An 18,322-nucleotide genomic window follows, 5' to 3' on the forward strand; every position below is an offset into this window, starting at 1 on the left:
GAAATAATAAAATACATGAAGCAAAAAACAATAGCATATATATAGCAGAGAAAGAATAAATTATATAAAACAAAGGAAAAAGAATAACATGAAACAGAAACAATAAAATACGTAAAGAAGAAAAACAATAAATAAAACAAAGAAGTAATAAACTAGTAAAACAGAGAAACAATCAACCACATAAAGCACAGAAAGAATAAACCAAACAGAACAGGAAAAACAATAAATAAAAACAAAGAAGTAATAAACTAATAAAACAGAGAAACAATCAACCACATAAAGCACAGAAAGAATAAACCACATAAAACAGGAAAAACAATAAATAAAACAAAACCAAATAGAACAGGAAATACAATAAATAAAACAAAGAAGTAATAAACTAATAAAACAGAAAAACAATCAACCACATAAAGCACAGAAAGAATAAACCAAATAGAACAGGAAAAACAATAAATAAAACAAAGAAGCAATAAACTAATAAAACAGAGAAACAATCAACCACATAAAGTACAGAAAGAATGAACCAAATAGAACAGGAAAAACAATAAAAAAGCAGAAATCAACAAACAACTTAAACAGAGAAACAGCAGATTAAATAAAACAGAAAAACAATCAAATACATAAAGCAAAGAAAGTTTGTTTCTTATTTCTCGCAAAGCCACATGATGGCTATCTACGATAGCCGTACCTAATTTAGAAGGATAAGACTAGATGGTAAGTAGCTAGTCTCATCTCCATCCACCGCCACCTCTAGGTATACTCTTTTACTATCTAATAGTGGGATTGCCCATCACGTTATGAAGTCCCATGGCTGAAAGGGCGAGAATGTTTGATGTGACGGATATTCGAACCAACGACCCTCAGATTACGAGTAGAGCTCCCTAAACACCTGACCAGCAAAAAAAGAATCAAGCAGAGGGAAAATACGATATATAGAGAAATAATAAAGTACGGAAACTAGTGAAACAATACACTAAATAATTGTTTGTTAGTCAATAGTTAAACACAAAGCTTCACAATGCATTATCTCTACTCACATATATAGAGCAGAGAAATAATAAAGTACGGAAACTAGGGAAACAATACACTAAATAATTGTTTGTTAGTCAATAGTTAAACACAAAGCTTCACAGTGCACTATCTCTGCTCACCACGGGTATCGAGACCCAATAACTAGCGCTGAAAGTCCACAGACATTCCGCTGTGCCACTGGGGCGCAAACTGAATAAAGTAGAGAAACAGTAAGCTACGTAAAACATAAAAGAACAAAATACATAAAGAAGAGATATAAAATTCATTTAGTAGAGAAACAATGAACCACATGAACCAAAGAAACAATAGACCATATAATCTAGAGAAACAATAAAATATAAAACAATAGAAACAGTGAACTAAATAATTGTTTATTTGTTAGTAGTGAAGTACAAAACCAAAGCATTAATTATCTATGCTGTGCCCCCCTCCCGCGAGTATCGAAGCGTGGTTTCTTGTTTTATAAGTCTGCAAACATACTGCTTCGGCAGTGGAGGGCAACTAACGTTTTGTTTTTTTGAAGTTAAGCACAAAGCAACACAATGGGCTGTCTGTGTTCTGCTTCCCATGGATATCAAAACCCGGAGTCTAGCATTTGAAACTCGTAGATATACCGTTGTGCAACTGGAGAGCGCAAATTAAAGAAAGCAGGCAACCAATATCTACATAAAACAGAGAAACGACAGTCTGCATAAAGCAAAAAGACAACAAACTATATTATGCGGAGAAAGATTCAATTAGTTAAAACATAGTAACTATTAAGTAGATAAAGCATAGACGCAATAAAATAGATAAAGCAGAGAAGAAATAAAGTAGATTAAACAGAGGAAAAATAAATTAAATAAAGCATAGAAGTAATGAACAATAAACAATATAAAGCAGAGAAACAATAAACCACATAAAGCAGCAATAGAAAGTACATAAAGTAGTAAAACAAAATATAAAAAAACATATAACAGAGCCTTGAATAAACAACGTAAAACAGTTTTATATAATGTGAAACAAACAGTGAATAAACTATAGAAAGAAACCGTGACTTAACCAATAAAAAGGAAAGGAAAAATAGCCGTAAACTGAATAATGCAAGCAGTGCGAAATATACACATAATTAATCGTGTATATGCTATGTAAAACAAGCCTTGAGTAAATAACATTAATGGGATTGTAGATAAATTAAATAAAACATACTTTGAGAAAACTATATAAGTAAGCTGTGACTAAATTACAACAAACACAGCTTAGGATATATTACATAAAACAAACTGTGAGATATATATTGAAAATAAGTTTTCATCAAACTACGGAAAACGGTTTATTTTGCCATATGTTGAGAACAAGGCAACGCATAAATTTATTTCTTCTATGCCCATCACTGGCATTGAAAACTAGTTTTATGTTAAACTAATCGATTGGCCACTAAAAGAGATTGTGAATAAAAAACAAGTAAAAAAATCATTAATAAATAAAAAAAATAAACTACAGAAAAACAGGTCTTTCAAAAAACTGCATTGTAACAGACAGTAAATAATCTATATAAAATATACCATGAATAATCTATGTAAAACATACCGTGAATAAACTATACAAAACATACCGTGAATAAACTATACAAAACATACCGTGAATGCACTATATAAAAGATACCGTGAATAAACTATACAAAACATATCGTGAATAAACTATACAAAACATACCGTGAATAAACTATACAAAACATACCGTGAATGAACTATACAAAACATACCGTGAATAAGCTATACAAAACATACCGTGAATAAACTATACAAAACATACCGTGAATAAACTATACAAAACATACCGTGAATGAACTATATAAAACATACCGTGAATAAACTATACAAAACATACCGTGAATAAACTATACAAAACATACCGTGAATGAACTATATAAAACATACCGTGAATAAACTACACTGAAACAGATAGCGAATAATCTGTAGCAAATAGGTCGTTAAGAAACTGTATAAAAGAAGGCGCTTCGGTAAATTAAAGGAAATTATTTGAATAAACAATATAAAATAAAAAATAAATCAGATAACAGGTTTGGAATAATCCATATGAAATTGGTTGTGAATAAACTATGGAAAACAAGCTATGAATAAACTATAAAATGGAGCTTTTATTATAAACTAAAGAAAATAGATATCAGTAAACGATGAAAAAAGCTTAAATATTCTAAATAAATTAGGTTTTCATTCAACTACATAAAGTTAGGGAAAGTTACATCCTTGTTACATCTTTGGATCTCCGGTTTCAAATGGCAAAAGTGATCCATTGCCTCTGGACTGGACACTAGTCCCTTGCAGGTTAACCACTAGCAAACAGCTGGAACCGAGCATACTCGTACAGTTAAGTGGGTTGGAAGAAGTAGAATAATCTGATTACAGCAGAATATAGGTCAGTCTTGGACTCGCAAAAATAAATCTGATTATAGGTAGAAAAGCGCAAAGACATTTAGACAAGTTCCCCTGAACTATATAAACTATAGAAAATAGTCCGCGGATAAAATACGCATATTAGTCTGTAAGTAAACTTTTACCAGAACCTGAATAACCTATTGAGAATGGAGCTGAAATACACTACAACAAAACCATACAATATCTTTCTAATGTCAAATTACCCTGTTGCTGACTTGCTATTAAATGGGATTTATATATTATGGTTTAACTAGTGTTTATTGTTGAACCACATATACACTGAGTATCACTTGCTGATTCAGTTTTGAAAAGTATAGCTATATGTGTTTATATATGAAGCTATTGAAATACGTAAACGAACCCTTCATTCTAAGTGTATCTAAATGTATAATGACAAATGGATCTAAATAATAATAATATTCATGTTTCGAAAACAACTAAACTATTACCATAGATTCATTGTAAAGTTTAATGCCTAGCACAAGTTCTCGAATAATTAAAAATAAAAATACATCATCAACAAATAGTGTTTATATATTAACATTTATTATTTTATAATCATCAACAAATAGTGTTTATATATTAACATTTATTATTTTATAATCATCAACAAATAGTGTTTATATATTAACATTTATTATTTTATAATCATCAACAAATAGTGTTTATATATTAACATTTATTATTTTATAATCATCAACAAATAGTGTTTATATATTAACATTTATTATTTTATTTATTATTTAATTCCGTGCTCGTTATTTTCTCACAAACTGATATCGAACCCACTCTTTTAAAATCTCTAGAAAATGCCAGTAGGGGAGAACAGTGGCGCCATCCTGTAGTTACTACGCTAGCCTGTAATGTTGATTTGATGCTTTGAATAATTATTACGTTGTGCTATTCCTAATTAATTAATAAAGTACTAATTTATGATTAAAAATTCATCAAAATAGAACACTACCGTCATTGTCACTCTACAGTACAACACGCTAATGTCTGACTGCGCTAAAGCAAATCTACATCTTAAATGTGAAGAAAGAACTTTTAATTAAATAATATACTATTCTTATTCAAGTTTGCTCTTTTTTATTATTGTTATTAACGGTGCTACTCCCTATTTTTACTTTAAGTAGAAATGGGATAAAATAGAAAGAAAAGAAAACAAAGGAAAAATATAAAAATAAAGAGAATAAATAATTGATTTTGTTTTGTTAACAATTTGAGAAGATGATTCAATAACAAATATATATATATATAAGTAGTTATAGGCTGCCAACTACGGAACGGTAGGTCATACATCTGAGGAACAGGACTGAAAGTATGACTTTATTAAGCTTAAGATGTCGGCTTGGCTAAGTTGAAATAAACAGCAGATGTGTGTGATCCAATTTAACTCCAAACGGTTGTCACGGTGATGGCTAGACGAGGGTGTTAACCACTCACTCATCTGAGGCAGTTCTAGAAAAATTAAGCTTCTCCCCAGTGTATCATAGCTGTTCACAGTACCAAAAATTTTGGTCTGTATGCTTACAAAGGTATCTCAAGGCACACACTTAGAAAAATGGAAACTGGGAAAAAGAATAAAACAAAAAGCCAAAAAAAGAGGAAGAAAACGAAAATTGTCTGGGGTAACTTACGATTATCGTAGCCATAAAAGTATCATGGAAGAAATAATCATATGGAAGACACAGCAAAGTGTGTTTTAACCGTCGTCAATAGAAAGAATTGACAAAAAGGTCTTCTAATTATTTTAAATGACAACAATGGCTACTATCACTCTAAGATCACTAAGTGAAAAGATATCTTGTTAAGTGATATTACAACACAAGAAAAGAAATAATATAGTCTTGTAAATCCTCAACAAAGGCGCAAATGGCATAATTACACGTGGTTTTAATGGTCAGAGTTTCATCTGTCTGCACACTAACTGAAATTAGATAGAAAATCATTGGAGGAGGTAATCCACAACATCTGTTTACTGTCCAATAATAATGTCTTCCAAAAATAGCATAAGGCGAAGAAAACTCTTAGCCATAGACTGTTTACTTGTTACACCTGTTGCATACCTTGAGTTGAAATGTAATCTATTCTATAAAACGCCATTCAGACTAAAGATTTAGATAATAAAAAAGTTCAAAACTCATTGTGAGTAAATGCAGGATGGTTATGAGGAAATAAATGAATTATTCATAAAAATAAATAGTGTAGACAGCGGAAATGTAAGAAACCTAGAATGAGAAGACTTTAACACAGTAAAGCTTACATCAAGTCCAATAATTGTAGTAAAAGAGAAAGTCAGCTTAAGCAGGAAATAATGCAGAATTTATAAAAATCACTCTAGAATCTAGAAAAAACAGCAAAACGTAGAAAAACACAATGTGGGACACTTTCCATAAAATCCAAATTTCAGCAATGTGAACAGCAAAACCCAGTAAATTAAATTAATATTTTAAAACTGCTGTAACTTATGAAAACTGTAACCAGTATATGTATGTTAAAGTCACAGCGGATAAAAGAGACAAAAGGGTAAATATTTTAGATCTGATGGTAAAAAGATAACGTTTTATCACAAAGATATACAAGCCAGCTACAGGAAAATGGGACTCTGTGAGATGAGCATGACATGAAATAAAAACAGCTCAACGGGGATCTGACCCATTAGCAACACTGGATAATTTAGAGCAAAAGAAAGATTCTTAACGAGCCTCAGATAGAGTGAGTTGCTCCACATTCAAATTATCTTCATAGAGGAGAAAGCAGAACTAACTGAAAAAATTAATTTACCAGTGATGAGGGGGAATTGAAAAGTACATCAGGGTCTGCTCAGTGATATGTCTCTTCATGTTTCAGTGTTCTTACAGGTGCATTTATACCCATTGTTACTTCCTTGACAATGTAATACACCATGTAGATAAGAACAGCCCTTAGAGCACCTTGAGCCTTCTTGTCATGTTTGGACATGTTACCTCCAAAACTGCGGAATGCACTTTCGGAAAAACAAATAGATTCACAAATTCATAAATATCTAATATGAATTAACACAGGTTAGCATTTCGGCTGGCTGTTCTGTACCCACAGCTCTTCATTCAGGGTCTAAGCAAACATCTGTGTTCTGAAAGTATAGTGCTTCACTCATGTCGTGATCTGTTCAAACATTTCTGTTTCTATAATTAACACAGGTTAGCATTTCGGCTGGCTGTTCTGTACCCACAGCTCTTCATTCAGGGTCTAAGCAAACATCTGTGTTCTGAAAGTATAGTGCTTCACTCATGTCGTGATCTGTTCAAACATTTCTGTTTCTATAATTAACACAGGTTAGCATTTCGGCTGGCTGTTCTGTACCCACAGCTCTTCATTCAGGGTCTAAGCAAACATCTGTGTTCTGAAAGTATAGTGCTTCACTCATGTCGTGATCTGTTCAAACATTTCTGTTTCTATAATGTAATACTTGAAACACACTCGACGTAAATATTCAATACTTGAACTGTTACACTTGCAAATTGAGCACTGGAATCATTCTGATTAGTCAACAGACCCTTTCAACTATTATGGAGTCTAAGTAAACAAGTCACGTTACATATGTTAAACTTTAAGAACAAGTTACTTTGTATAGTATCATACCTTAAAATAAGTTACATGATATTTCCCTAACATATCAGAGCTTACAATATTGCACCAAAATTGCATAACATTTACTTCATTTTAAGGTGACGTCAGATCATAGTGTTTGCCACACTAAACCACAGTCTACTTTCACCTGACTGACTGAATGATTGAGTCACAAAATAACTATATCTACAAAATATAAAATATATAAATAACTACTCAACTGTAGACACACTGATACAAACCTTAGCTTTAGAAAGTCCAGGAGGAACCCATGAATATATCTTTTGGACATTGGTAGCTTGTAACTGAGTAGTTTGAGCACCTAATCTTTGATGGACGTCCACCGATTCCTCGTGAACGGTGTCATGTGCATCTCGTGAACACTTGCAATTGTTGCATATGTTCCTGAAGGGATAAGAAGTAAATTGATAAAAGATAAAAAGTAGAGCTGCTACAGATACTTATGAGGAAAGAAAAAAGTAAATATCACTTAGAGTAGGCAGTATCAGAATAAAAACTCAGGATTTGACAAATAAATATATTTATCCTTTCATCAAGATTAAATTTTTATTCATATATGTATTGCGATTTGAAGGTATTTGTTGCAAGAAAGAATGTGTTATAAGTGTTCCTCAGACAAACATATTAATTTTAACTTACTACTTTTGTATGCATAAGCATACAACTCCCAGATTTTAACTTTAACTCTGTCACTTGTAACCACTGTAAAACTGTGAACAGGTCTATGACAGAAGACTCCATTGTTTGGCCAATTATCAAGTTATTAACCACATATGACAAGCACGTCTCCCATTGCAGATCTCTAAATGATGACTCCATAAACTTATTAAAGATATTCGGAGTACGACACTGTCCAAACTGCATGCAGTTCAATTTACCAGTATACAGTGGCCAGGTCTAAAGTGTTCAGTCATTGGGCACCTTTCAGTAACTCCATACTTTCAGTGACAGAGGAAATACATCAAAATTTCTCATAGCATTCACACAGCTGAAATAAACATAGAGCCTGTGGCTATCATACTTCTTTACAATTATGACTGGAAATGATCATGCACAATCAGAGTTATTATCCCTATATATTTCTTCAGGGCTTCATAAAAGCTACCAAGGTAATTTTTGAAAGGATTTTGTCGGCTTTTACTCATGGGAAGGTTGTAACCATTCATCCAGCTGTTAGGTCAAAGATGATTATTCAGACTTTATCACTAGATTTCTTTTACAATCCTCAATTAAAGATCTCAACTTTTGGATATAGTGTCAGGGAAGCAACTATTATGCGACCTAGTGTCTTCTGTCAGGCAAACACGCAACTGTTGCATGTGTTGTAATACATCAGTTAGGGTGATGACCCATTCTGCTTTGCAACTATAACAAATTAACACTAGCATGGGTCATCACCTTGATTGATGTACTACAACCCATGCTACAATTGCCTGTCTGCCAGACTAGGATCAGAAAACCTCATATATTGGTTTGAATAACATATTATATGGTACTCATACAGGTGATCATGTTCACATTAAACCACTTATGTATTTGGGGACACTGCAATTCCATCACTGCATAATGGCTCACTGCTTTTCACTAGTTTCTGATCGTTATTGCTCAAACTTCCCATCTAAGCCCGATGCATCTATTACCTAGGTGAAATTGATTTAAAACTTTCTCAGTACATCCATCTCTAGTATGACTATCCCAGACACTATTTACGCTACCAAATCTATTTTTCTTAGTTTACAGAATCCAGATTAAATTAGAGACATGCCTGTCCTTTCACAGCAAGTCTGCCGTTTCACCAATAACACCATAGCTTTATAAATGTGTATAACTATGTGCCAAGAAATACGTTCTGCCAGAATAGAGCTGTGCTGACCACTTCCTCTGCCATAAATGAAATGTTGTACAACCTACACGAGCTGGTATCTGGACCAGATCATGACTCCATTAACTTCCAAGAATTTCAATCATAGCAGCAACTACTTTCTGTAGGTCCTTCTCCATCCTTTTGCAGTTGTCAAAGGTATCCAACTGGATTGATGTAAGGCAAAACGTGAGTATATATGTGGGTGTGCCCTTACAGTTCATAACCATATAAGTGATTGTGTACCCAACCAAAATAATGTTATAGGGGAAGCACTAACTGTCCCTGTTTTGGTAATGCAAACATAATAGGTTGATGGATAGCCACCTAATCATAGCAGAACAGGAGCTGTTTGCAATCCAGAATGTTACACTGTTGATTGAGGCTCTATTCAGTACAGAGACTGAGGTTTATTTGGCACCACACTGGTTTTAGTAACTCAGTTTGTGAAGATTCGTGGCACCTGCTGCCAGCGGCTTTCTTTTTCTGACAATGATCTGGCCAAGGTGAAAACTTCAAACCACATTCTTCTTGACACTATTTCCATAATATTATGATCCAAATATTCCTTCAATGCAACTTTGAACGTGGAAAGGAAAAATCTGTTCGGTATCAAATCTTTCACAGGCATACAGCAGTTTATTAAAGACATTGCTGTCTTGTACAAAAAGAATCCTCTCAACATTGCAGATTCCTGAAGCTGTACACTCGAAGGAGTGTATACCTTGTGGACGCTGAGTAGCAAGACATGCCACATCTCATCAGAAGGTCATGATGAGACTGTGAGTATCCTGTGCCCTGAAATTGCATCATTACCTCTTCCTTTATGGTGAAACTCACTAGTTCCACCCTTCTTTTCTCATTTAACGAATCGCCAAATTACAATACAGATCTCAGAGTAGATTTTGTTTGTTACCCAAGAACCAAATAATTTTTTTCCGGTTTGTAAAGAGTAGACACATACCATTTTCCACCCACAATGCACCCATTCTCACTTGTGGACTGGTTCTCATTTGGCTCATATTTGGTGAAATATTTCTGGTTCATTTGGTAATGGTTGTTCTAGAATGCATAAGAAGATTGCTACAACAAAAAGCTCTTCAATCTGACTCAGGAATCTACAAGCAGTCAACAGCCTCTTCTTTGTTATGCTTGCATTCATCAGGGTCGGATATTAGCAGAGTGGTGTGCCATCCTGCACAAAACCCTTGAGTCACACAAATTAAGGATCAGGAAATTTTATTTTCTTCCCACTGTTATTGAATCCTGGGAACTAACTTTTGTTACGATGTTGCATTACTCACAGAATGGTGAATTTTCTCTATTTTCCACAGTTTTAATTAGTACACTCTTTACATGCCATGTACAATTCATGAGGTAATACTAATTCGCATATTTTCACTAACCTTACTTATACATGATCGCACAATTAATCCGTGTTTACACTACCGTTTCCTTTAGCAGTCATAAACACATACATACACAAACACATAATATTAATTGTACACAAAAAACCCTTTTACAATAGAGCTACATTTGTGTCTAGGATTCAGTTAGCTTAACACAGTTTGACCTGTGGCTTTCGTATTTATGATATTCAGAGGGAAAAGGTACTTATGGCTTGATCCATTGTGTATTATGTAACTATCTAGTTTGGTCATCAGTTCATTTATATTAATATTTTTCTCATAATATTAAAGCCAGTTCTCTAGGAATATGTGTGATAGTGTTGAAATGTTTAAATAACTGTGTAGAAATTATGAGTTAGTTGATTATATATTTCTCTAAATGTTTTCATTAAAATATACTTTTGAATTTGTTAAATTTGTTAACATGTTTTTTGATACATTGATCAATGTTTTAAAGGCATATTATACAAATGGTCTTATACACTGCTGGCCAAAATCTTAAGGCCAACGAACATAAAGAAAAAATATGCATTTTGCGTTGTTAGGCTCAAACACTTACTGGAGTAGAGCTTCGAAAAATGAAAATAAGAACAGGGGGAAAAAAAATAGCATTTAATAGGAAAAATGTAAACACTATGAAATTAGCCTAAATACTACCTGAAACGAAGCGTTAATCGGTAAACACGTAACGAAATTTAGTCATTTGTGTTCAAGCATTAGCGGTGTCAACATCTCCCACTGACATCTCCTCTGTTATATTGGGTAAAAACATGGCAAAGGGTTGACAGAGTTTGAATGTGGCAGTATTGTCGAGCTGCAAAAGCAAGGTCTCTCTCAACGTGTCATCGCTGGCGAGATTGGGCGTAGTAAAACTGCTGTTGCAAATTTCTTAAAAGACCCTGAGGGATACAGAACGAAAATTTCAAGTGGTCGGCCCAAGAAACTTTCGCCAGCGTTGAGCAAGAGGATTCGATGGGTTGTCCAGCAAGACACCAGCCGATCGTCGAACCAGATTAAGGCCCTTACGGACGCAGAATGTAGCTCAAGAACAATAAGACGGCATCTACGAGAAAAAGGCTTTAAAAACCGCAAACATCTTCAAAGGCCACACCTCCTTCCACACCACGAAATAATTCGGTTAAACTTTGATGAGAAGCACCAAACATAGGATGTAGAAAAGTGGACGAAGGTTTTGTTCTCTGATGAGAAAATAATTTAACAGAATTTTCAGAATGATCCGGTCCAGATGGCTTCCAAAGTTACTGGTACAATAAGGATATCCCACTAGAGATATTTTCTACAGGACACAGTGGAGGAGGTTCCATCATGAACTACGGTGCTTTCTCCTTCCATGGAACAATGGAGCTTCAGGTTATACAGGGGCGTCAAACAGCAGCTGGCTACATTGGCATGTTGGAGAGAGCATCCTTATTAACTGAAGGCCCTCGCTTGTGTAAAAATGACTGGATCTTTCAGCAGGACAACGCTGCAATCAACAATGCCCACAGGACAAAAGACTTTTTCATGGCGAAAAATGTTATTCCTTTGGATCATCCAGCGTGTTCGCCTGAACTGAACCCCATTGAAAATGTTTGGGGGTGGATGTCAATGGAAGTCTATAGAAATGGACGTCATTTCCAAACAGTGCATGATCTTTCTGAAACCATCTTCACCACTTGGAATAACATTCCAGCCAGCCTTCTGCAAACGCTTATATCGACCATGCCAAAGCGAATGTTTGCAGTTATTCGCAATGACGGCCGTGCAACTCACTACTGAGACCTCTTGTTGGGCATTTCCTACCCTGTTTAGGACTTCTTTTTGGTATGGTCTTAAACTTTTGACCAACTAGTATTTAGGCTAATTTAATAGTGTTTACATTTTCCCCCATTAAATGCTAAAAAGTTTTTTTATTCTTATTTTTCCTTTTCTTATTTTCATCTTTCGATCTCTACTCAAATAAGTGGTTTAGTCTAACAACGCAAAATGCATATTGTTTCTTTATGTTCATTGGCCTTAAGATTTTGGCCAGCAGTGTATATGTCCTGTAAATGTTAACATATTTTCTGGTGAAACTTCTTGGTTGTTGTTGATCAATTTCCTAAGGTGACCTACTTTTCCCAAATTCTGGATTTTATGCTATTAATATGTGATACCCCTAAGAAGTTTGCAAATGCTGATACCTGTGAAAGAGTCCCATCTAGATATAAATGTGATATTATTTTGTTTGTTTTGTACAGTTTTGTAAATAATATGACTGGTGTTTCTTGCACATTAATTTTAATACTCCCCTCATTAATAATAATATCATTGTATTACACTTAGTAGTAGTTTTACGTTGTATGTTGCTGTTGTTATGATTGAGGCACTGTTCCAGATTGCGACATCACCTACAAACTATGAACAAAAACCGTAGTTTGGATTTTTGAGAAGCATTTCGCTGACATACATGATAAACAGGGGAGGACTAAGTACTCCATCTCGAAAGACACCCAGTCAGCGTAGATGTCCTTAACATTTACTCTGATTCATCTAACTTCCAGTAAGTTAGAAACCCAGTGAATAATTTCAAGTAGTTTCCCTAGACTGCTTGTTAGATCCATGGGTCTGTAATTTTCGTAGTTATTTGCTAGATTTTCTTCCCTCTGCAGCCTAAAAAACATCGAACTGTTTCCAAACGGTTGATATTATTCCTGTTTTGAGAGAGAAGTTATATAAAGATATAAGATTATCTAATAATCTCAGAGGGCCTTTCTTGAGTAATAAGTCCTAGTGTTGTTTTGTTTGTAAGAAGTTTTATGTTTCCTGTACTTCTGCCGCTGTTGTGGGTTGAATGAGATGTTTTGTTGAGTAGTTATGTTTCACTTCTATTGTGCTATTGCACTGTGCGTTCTTAGTGAAGTGTGGTGTGTGTGTACATATATATTATGATTGGTTGTGATATAATTATTTACTATGTCCATGAAGTGGTTATACATGTTTGAGTCTTCTGGTTGTTTGAAAGTTTTTGGAACTTTTCTTTAAAGTCGCATGATTAATGTTTATTCCTGTATGCTAGTTCATTATTGAGTTTAAGTTTTGAGTTGGTGTTAATAGTTGCTTGGTTTGACTTTGTAAGTTTTATTTTATGTGGGACTAGAAACCTTTGAGACATGTCTTTGAGTTTATTTGTATAAAGAAAGTGACGACATTTCTGTAACATCAATAGTTTAATTTCTTTCCTAATTTCGCTTCTTAATCAGTGTTTGATTGCAAATTGTTGTTTATTAATACTTTATTATGCATTTGTCTGTTGTTTTATAGGTTCTCTCAGATTACTCAACAGTATTTATGTCCAGTATTCAGGCTGCTAGAAGCTGTTCTGATCAGTTTATTCTGAAGAGGCCCGGCATGGTCAGATGGGTTAAGGCGTTCAACTCGTCATCTAAGAGTCGTGAGTTCGAATCCCCGTTACATCAAACATGTTCGCCCTTTCAGCCGTGGGGGCGTTATAATGTGACGGTCAATCTCACTATTTGTTGGTAAAAGAGTAACCCAAGAGTTGGCGGTGAGTGGTCCTTCCCTCTAATCTTACACTGCTAAATTAGGGACGGCTAGCAGATAGCCCTCGTGTAGCTTAGCGCGAAATTTAAAAAAACAAACAAAACAATAATTCTAAAGAAGCTCTATTAATGTCCCCTCATATTGTTGTTTTGCTTATTTAAAGTTAAGTACAAAAGAACACAATGAGCTATCTGTGCTCTGCTCACCACAAGTATCGAAACCCGGATTTTAGCGTTTTAAGTCTGTAGACATACCGCTGTGTCATTGAAGGAGCAGCTCCTAATACTTCTTCCAATTTACTTTTCTGTACTTAAATGTTTCTGTGTGTTTAAATTCATTTTGATCTGGTGAGACACTCCATATCAGTAAAGGGCCGCTATCTGAATCTTCTTCTGAGTTAAACGTTAGAAAGTGGCTTATTGTATATCATTGGAATGATATGAGTCACAGGAATGTGTTGATGCTGTGTCGTTTAGCACTTAGTTATCTGAATATTCAAAACGTAATGGTAGATGCATTTCATTAGCATTAGTGATTCTGTCAGCGAAAATTGCTGTTGTAGTCGCTTATAATAATATATTTGTTGTTATGATAGATAACGTTGTTTTTGTAATATAGTGTCTGATTTGTTTTTTGGTGAACAGTACGTACCTCCTATTGTGAGGGTTTGGTTATTACTTAGAAGTACATTTATTGTAATACTTTGATTTTTTGAAGGTAAGATTATTATACGTATTGATAATTGTTTTTATGACCCATTCTATGGATTCCTTCTATGGTCTTTCTACCTGTTTTTCTGTATTTTGAATGAATTATTGTTGTAGAGCATTGCTCTGCAGACGTGACTTAGACCTCATGCTGTTTGGGGTCAAGACCGCCTCGGATGAATATGTGGTATGGCGTTAATTTGAATCTTGTATATTACGTATGGTATTAGATGATGTAGGCAATATTTTTATGATTGATAACCAGTGTTATAATGTTCATGGTTTACTATATTCTTGAAGGAAGTCAGTGATTATGTTTGCAATTGCTGTTTCTATTTGTCCGTTACCTTCATATGTTAGTGTTTGTTCTTAGACTGCTGGGATTGTTTGTTGATTGTTGTGTTCTTCTCTGGTTTATGGTTGTGTTTTTTTTGTTCTTTGTTATCTCCGAGTGTTTTCTTTGTGTTGTATTTGGGTTAACTTCCTGTGTTTGTAATAGTGGAGTCTTTTGTTCGGTATGTTATTTGTTTTTAGTTTTTGTTCTGTTGATCTCATGTTTGTAATGTGTTTATTGTTTATTAAGTTACATATCCCTTGTTTTATGTCTTTATAATTCTAGCATCCTTTGTGATTGGCAGTATCTTCATCTCTACATTTGCAACATTTAACTTTTTGTAAATTCTGGAACATCCATATGATCCATGATTTCCTCCTCATCAAACATATCGTGTGATAGGTTTGCAGGCAGCTGCCATATGTTCAGGTAATTGACACTTAAAACACTACGTTATAACAACTGTAGATATTTTAGTTTCTTATATTGTGTATTTTTGAAAACCCATCACTGATCCATTTTCAATGTGTTTTTTGTACAGTTTCCGTGCTTATTGTAGTTACTTTGAATAAATTTGTGCATCTATTAGTTTTTGCAGAGATTAATTTTTCAATTTGTGTGTATTTTATTTTCAAGTCTGTTATTATATCATATTCGACTTGTTGGAGGTTCTAGTAGATGAATACGTATTATTCTGAGTTGAAGTGCATCCGATGGCCATTCGCTTATTAGTTTGTTGAGGTCATAAGGCTCTTGACTTATTATAAAGACTACATTTAATCAGTCTCTTTGTTTGTAATTTTCTTATCTGTGGTTTACATTTTTTTTTATCTCTGCCATAAGTTAGGGTTCTCTGTACTGTGTTGAGATGTCTTCAGTGATGATGGTGTAATTTGGTTTGTTAGTAGATTCCATTGTTTCATTTCAGTTTGCATCATTTCTACTTTTCTTGTATGTTTGTTTGGCTTAGTGTTTTTTTTTTAATATTTTGTTTACCACATACGTAAATTCTTGTTCTGTGTTGTGTTCTTTTCTTTTGTGTTTAGTGGCGTTTTATTGATATTAGTGAGTGTTAGAGAAGTGTTATGTAGTTCCCTGACGTCTTCGTTGTTTGCTGCTAGATTCAAAAACGTTGTTTTTCTTGTCTGAGGCACTAGTCTAACTGCTGTCTGTGTCTTTATCTGTAAAGACAAAGGAAATTGAAACCCGATTTTATCTTTATAAGTCCATAGGCTTACAGCTGAATAGTGATTCTAACAGTTTCTTGTTCCCTCTCTGATGCTTTACTGAGAGGTTTAAGATTCGATGATTTTTTTTAATATGTTGGTACTTCGTCTGTTTTGTATATTTTCTTTGTTAAGGCCATTGGCACTAGGCTTACCTTTTTCATGATCTGATCAAGTTCCTGGGATACATTCTTCTAAATTGTATGTTTTGTAAATTACAGATCAATCATTTTATCGGAGTATATTTTTACTGTATGTAATATGAACATTTAAAACTGTAACACTGCTCTGTAACACTACTAGTTTCCTAAATTTGTCCTCTGGATGTTAAGACACTCTCCAACTGAAAACCAATTCAATAATACAGTAGAACAAGTGGTCAATGAACGTGTGAGTGAAACTGACAATAGGAAAACAATATATTTTTGAACGAACGTATTAATTGAGGGCGTTCACTGTTGTAAATTAAATTAACTATAATTAATAATAAAAGTAAAACCAAGTTACATTAAATGCAAAGGAAATAACAAATAACTATTTATATTGGGTTAACCTACAGTTACGACAGAAAGTGTTCGTACCCATGCATCCCGAATAGTTTTTTGCTCATAACTTAAAAAGTATCACGATTAGGCTAATAAACATAATGTGATTTAAAAAACCAAATTATTGTAAAATATAATTCTTGCGTGTCTCTTTCCGGTATTGCTGCACAACTTAATATGCCGAAATCTACTGTTCAAAGCATAATTGTCAAGTTTAAGCTCACAGGATCAACTACTAACCTCCCTCGTTTCGGATGCCTCACCAAAATTCCAGAAAGAACCAAAAGGAAGTTTCTCAGAGAAGTTAGTAGAAACCCTTGTTTAGCACGTAATGACATACAGAAACTGGTAAGGGAAACTGAGGTTGAAGTAAGTATTTCTACAGTTACGAACATGTTACGCTCTTCTGGGTTCAAAGCATGCCGTCTTCGTAGAACTCCATATTTAAAGCCTGTTCATGTAGAAGCACAATTGAGGCATGCAAGAAAGCATGTAGATAAACCCTTTACCTATTGGAAAAGTATTCTTTGGTCAGACGAGACTAAAATCGAGCTTTTCGGCCACAATGATTTTCGCTGTATTTTCCGTAAGAAGGGGGAACGAAATCTTCCAAAGAATACCATCCCTACAATTAAACACGGAGGTGGTTCGATCATGCTATGGTGTTCCTTCAGCTCTTCTGGTGTAGACAGCCTTCACCGCGTCAACGGAATCATGAAAAAAGAAGAGTACGTTGATATATTAAGCCCTTATATCAAGAATGATGCTCGGAACGTGCGGTTTGGGCGTCGCTGGATCTCCCAGCACGACAATGACCCTAAGCACACATCGAAATATGTGCAATCCCAGTTGCAGAGGAACCATATAAGCGTTCTGGAATGGCCATCGAAGTCACCCGATCTCAACCCAATTAAAAACGTTTGGCATGAGTTGAAGACCAGGGTTCATCAGCGTCATCCGAAAAACTTGCAAGAGTTGGAGGCCTTCTGTAAAGAAGAATGGAAAAAATACCAGTCGAGTACTGTCAAACGATCATGGAGGGCTATGAGAATAGATTGCGCCAAGTAATTCACCTGAAAGGCTACACAACTGACCATTAAAGTAGACGCACGAACACTTTCTGCCCCTTCTAAGTTTGGTTATTTGTTTATAAACAGTTTATCTGTCGTTCAATTTACATAAAAATGTATGTAGATGTGTGTTAGTATAATATTTATAACATACTCCACTTTCATTATCCTAATTGTGATACTTTTTAGGTTATGAGAAAAACAACTACTCACGGCGCAGGGGCACTAACACTTTCTGTCGTAACTGTAGGTACAAGTTTAAACAAAAGTGCAAACAACTCCACAATGATATAGCTAATTCAACATTTAAATTTTCTTCAAAACACACTGTTCACTTCATAAAATGAAGGTTTAAGTCAAAATCACATTATTAAAATCTATTTTCTTAAACTCCTTTACTCGTTAATACTTTATTGTTATTAATAACACAATTATTATTGTATCAGGATATCCTCGCGATAACAAATTATTATTATTTTCTTGTGATATTCCTTCACAAAGGTTGCTAATTATTTCTTCACACA

The 18,322-nt window shown here is 34.3% G+C and overlaps 1 protein-coding gene across 4 annotated transcripts in view; it reads right to left on the minus strand.

Moving 5' to 3' along the window:
- LOC143257560 (four and a half LIM domains protein 2-like) overlaps window positions 1-18,322 on the minus strand; it is a 101,171-nt gene that overhangs the window by 51,038 nt on the left and 31,811 nt on the right. For all 4 annotated transcript variants that reach the window (XM_076516427.1, XM_076516429.1, XM_076516430.1 and 1 more), the window contains one exon: window positions 7,325-7,487. In XM_076516427.1, the coding sequence (XP_076372542.1) occupies window positions 7,325-7,487 (163 nt within the window). The remainder of the gene's footprint in view (window positions 1-7,324; window positions 7,488-18,322) is intronic.

This window comes from Tachypleus tridentatus, chromosome 7 (assembly GCF_004210375.1).
Source record: "Tachypleus tridentatus isolate NWPU-2018 chromosome 7, ASM421037v1, whole genome shotgun sequence".
NCBI classification, from domain to species: domain Eukaryota; kingdom Metazoa; phylum Arthropoda; class Merostomata; order Xiphosura; family Limulidae; genus Tachypleus; species Tachypleus tridentatus.